The sequence below is a fragment of the Branchiostoma floridae genome, chromosome 14 (assembly GCF_000003815.2).
Source record: "Branchiostoma floridae strain S238N-H82 chromosome 14, Bfl_VNyyK, whole genome shotgun sequence".
In the NCBI taxonomy this organism is placed as follows: Eukaryota; Metazoa; Chordata; class Leptocardii; order Amphioxiformes; family Branchiostomatidae; genus Branchiostoma; species Branchiostoma floridae.
The window spans coordinates 2,226,481-2,229,319 of record NC_049992.1 but is presented as its reverse complement, the minus strand read 5'-3'; the positions used below and the strand labels follow the sequence as shown (position 1 = coordinate 2,229,319).

At 39.3% G+C, this 2,839-nt stretch overlaps 1 protein-coding gene across 1 annotated transcript; it reads right to left on the bottom strand.

The window, feature by feature from the left end:
• Nucleotides 1-237: 237 nt before the first annotated feature.
• On the bottom strand, nt 238-2,755 carry LOC118430545 (SCO-spondin-like). The gene is made up of 4 exons (XM_035841479.1): nt 2,675-2,755; nt 2,109-2,282; nt 1,761-1,830; nt 238-1,540 (listed from the first exon to the last, which is right to left on the bottom strand). The coding sequence occupies exons 2-4, from the start codon at nt 2,212-2,214 to the stop codon at nt 1,375-1,377; spliced, it is 342 nt and encodes a 113-aa protein (XP_035697372.1). The 5' UTR covers nt 2,215-2,282; nt 2,675-2,755; the 3' UTR covers nt 238-1,374.
• Nucleotides 2,756-2,839: the final 84 nt, after the last annotated feature.

Genomic DNA, 2,839 nt, shown 5'->3' with positions numbered 1-2,839 from the left:
TGTCTCTCTCCTCACATGCATGCTACCGGACAGGGTCTCAGTCCTTAAGTTAAGGCGTGACGTTAAGCCATGTCCACCGTCCATTGTGCTTGTCCAAAAGAGCTAGGGAAATTCCCTGATACAGTTACTAGTAACATGCAAAACTGTACATCGCTGCCATGACCAGCGGAAGAATGGTCCTTCAGTGAGCTTAGCCAGATCAATATCACCTTCACCAAACACTCACCAGACATTAACCACTTGTACAACTACAAATTTATTTTTTGTCATGTTACTCCCCATTGTATGGGGTTTCTAAAGCACTTAGTTTCTCTAATGTCTCCAAAAATATCTCCTATATGTCAAGTACATTAAGTAAAACTATGGCTTTAGATGTTTGGCACAGGTAGGTACATTCTGGAGTAAGTCTTAATACTGATGTAACAATTTAAGGTACTGACACTAATGACAGTAAGTACAATAAACAAATGCCTAATGATAGCATAAGGCAACACTGCCATACAGATGCATCTGTGTAAAAAGCAAGCAAACTACTCAAATCTTACATTAATATTTAACATACTCATCACATGATTACTTCAAAACATGGAAAATGTGCAGAAAAAGATATTCTCCAATTTTGTAATCATATATCAAGCTTTTTGGCACTATTGAAACTACATTTTATCTCAGTAGAAAGCTACATATCTTAATTCTTAAGATTGTTATCAAAACTTCAAAATAGGACTTGACAAAAGACGGACATTGTAGCAATAGTTCAGTGCTTCTGAACAAGGCTATACATTCTTAAATACTGTCTAGCATTTGGGACAAAATTCAACATTCTATGGCAATGGGTGACTCTTCATCGACACTCAATCCATCTTGTTGCTTGAACAAATAAAATACATGCATTGAAACTATATGGCCTCTTTTGGTCAATATTGACCATGGTAAAATCATAATTGATACCAGCCCTACAGCTTTGGCTATGGCTTACCTGTCATACATGAGAAAATTATGACAGTCTCTGCCACAAAGGGCACATCTGTAAGCTGACTCGGGTATCAACATTTACACTAACAGATAAAAACGAATGGCTTTGCTAAGAAAGACCTTCCTATCCAACATACTAGTATAAGATAAAGAGTTTTGTCTATGTATGGTCTATAAATTACATGTATAAAAATATCTCAAGTCATGGTCCAGCCTTTTTTAAAAGATATCAAAAAGAAGACTTGTTGCTGCCTCTTGCAGCAAGAACTTGGCAAACTGTTAACTTTTTTTACAGCTACATCAGGACAATTTGGCCCTCTAGCAACATAGCCCCATCAACTGGGTTCATAGGGTGTTAGTCTGATTAGCCAAAGTGAGACTTGTCAGAGTAATACAGAGTTAAAATGTATTCCATAAAGATACAAACAGCAGAAGAGCCCCTAACCACAACAAGTCTCTGGACCGAACCACTGCAGCTGGAGAGCTGACCGTTGGTTCCTCCTGCTGTGCTGCTGCTGAAGGGCAGGGGGCATCGGTACACACCACCTCACCTCTCAGACAAGTGCTGGCAAAATAAATACATGTATGAGCTGTTGCAAACAGACAAATTAAACACTTCTGTTTACCAAAGCATCTAAATAGCCTTCAGGGAATAATAGCTTACAACTTTATTATAGATGACAAAAAATTTGGTTGATATTTTCTTGATATTCACCAAAATTACAAAGAAAAATTAACTTAATTTGAAGAAGTTAAAAATCTTGAGTTTAGCAGAAGTGTCTCACCAGTTGTTACACCTGTCCACCACCCTGACCACTTCTCCCTCAGAATACGGGGATCTGTTGGCAATGCAACCTGAAAGACAGAACAATTTCCATGAGAATGTGTTAATATTGTCCACTGACCCAAGCATAAGTATGTTGTCTACAGTGGACACCTGTCTACTGCTACCAAATCCCTAGAGTACTAGTAGTTAGCCAAGACTAGCCTGATATTCATTCCTATTGTAGCTGCCAAGTTTCTTTCAGACCATTCTAAAAACACTGAGACTAAAAAAGAAGGACCCCAACAGCTACAATAAGAACTATACGCAGGTTTGACAATCAAACAAATAGTTAAACAAACAGACAGACCTGTGGAGCCCCCAATGGCTGGTGCACACGTCATGGAGAACTGGCAGGCGTCGATGGCAGGACAACACTTGTCGCTCCCGCCACAGTCGGAGTCTGTCGTGCACATGGCCTCTCCGCACAGCTGGGAACCGGCAGGGTCCGGACAGAACCCAGGCCTGGTGGACGCACTGCCATCTACAGGAGGGATAGGGATATCCATGTTTAGTTAGAAGTATTGAGATTTCCCACATTTGTGGAAGGATTGACATCATCTTTATCAATTTGTTGGACAATTCATCTAACACTGCATACGGAAAAGACACCAAGCCCATCAAATACCCTAAGTAAAGGTAGAATAAGAATAGATGTCATTTCCCTTTTTTCAGTGCTTTTACCCTAAACTAGCCAAAGAGCAGGTAATGGGTATCAGTACCTCAGCTAGCATTCACCTGCAATTAGTTGGCAGATGCTTTGTTTGAAAGAACATATCAATTTTAGTTCATTTTCAAGAGCAGTTTTAATTTTCTTGTCCAAATGATGAAAAAAAAAATTCAGGAGACTTAGAAGTACAGAAAGGAAAGACTCACCAGTGCTACATGGTCCATTGGTGCAGGTTACTTCACCTGAGTGTTGGCAGGTACTGCAGTGGGTAGAAAAACAGTAATTGTAAAAAAAGAATGCTTGAGGAAAATAAGTTTTGTTTTAAGTCTTTGTATACAGGAGTAGCCTGATTTAACCATACATGTACTTTT

Bases quoted from the DNA above. Each gene is read 5' to 3' on its own strand.
- LOC118430545 (XM_035841479.1), bottom strand. From the start codon at position 2,214: ATGTGCACGACAGACTCCGACTGTGGCGGGAGCGACAAGTGTTGTCCT. The intron at 1,831-2,108 runs GTCTGTCTGTTT...TCTGTCTTTCAG, and splicing joins AGCCATTGGGGGCTCCACAG to GTTGCATTGCCAACAGATCC. The intron at 1,541-1,760 runs GTGAGACACTTC...TTATTTTGCCAG, and splicing joins GTGGACAGGTGTAACAACTG to CACTTGTCTGAGAGGTGAGG.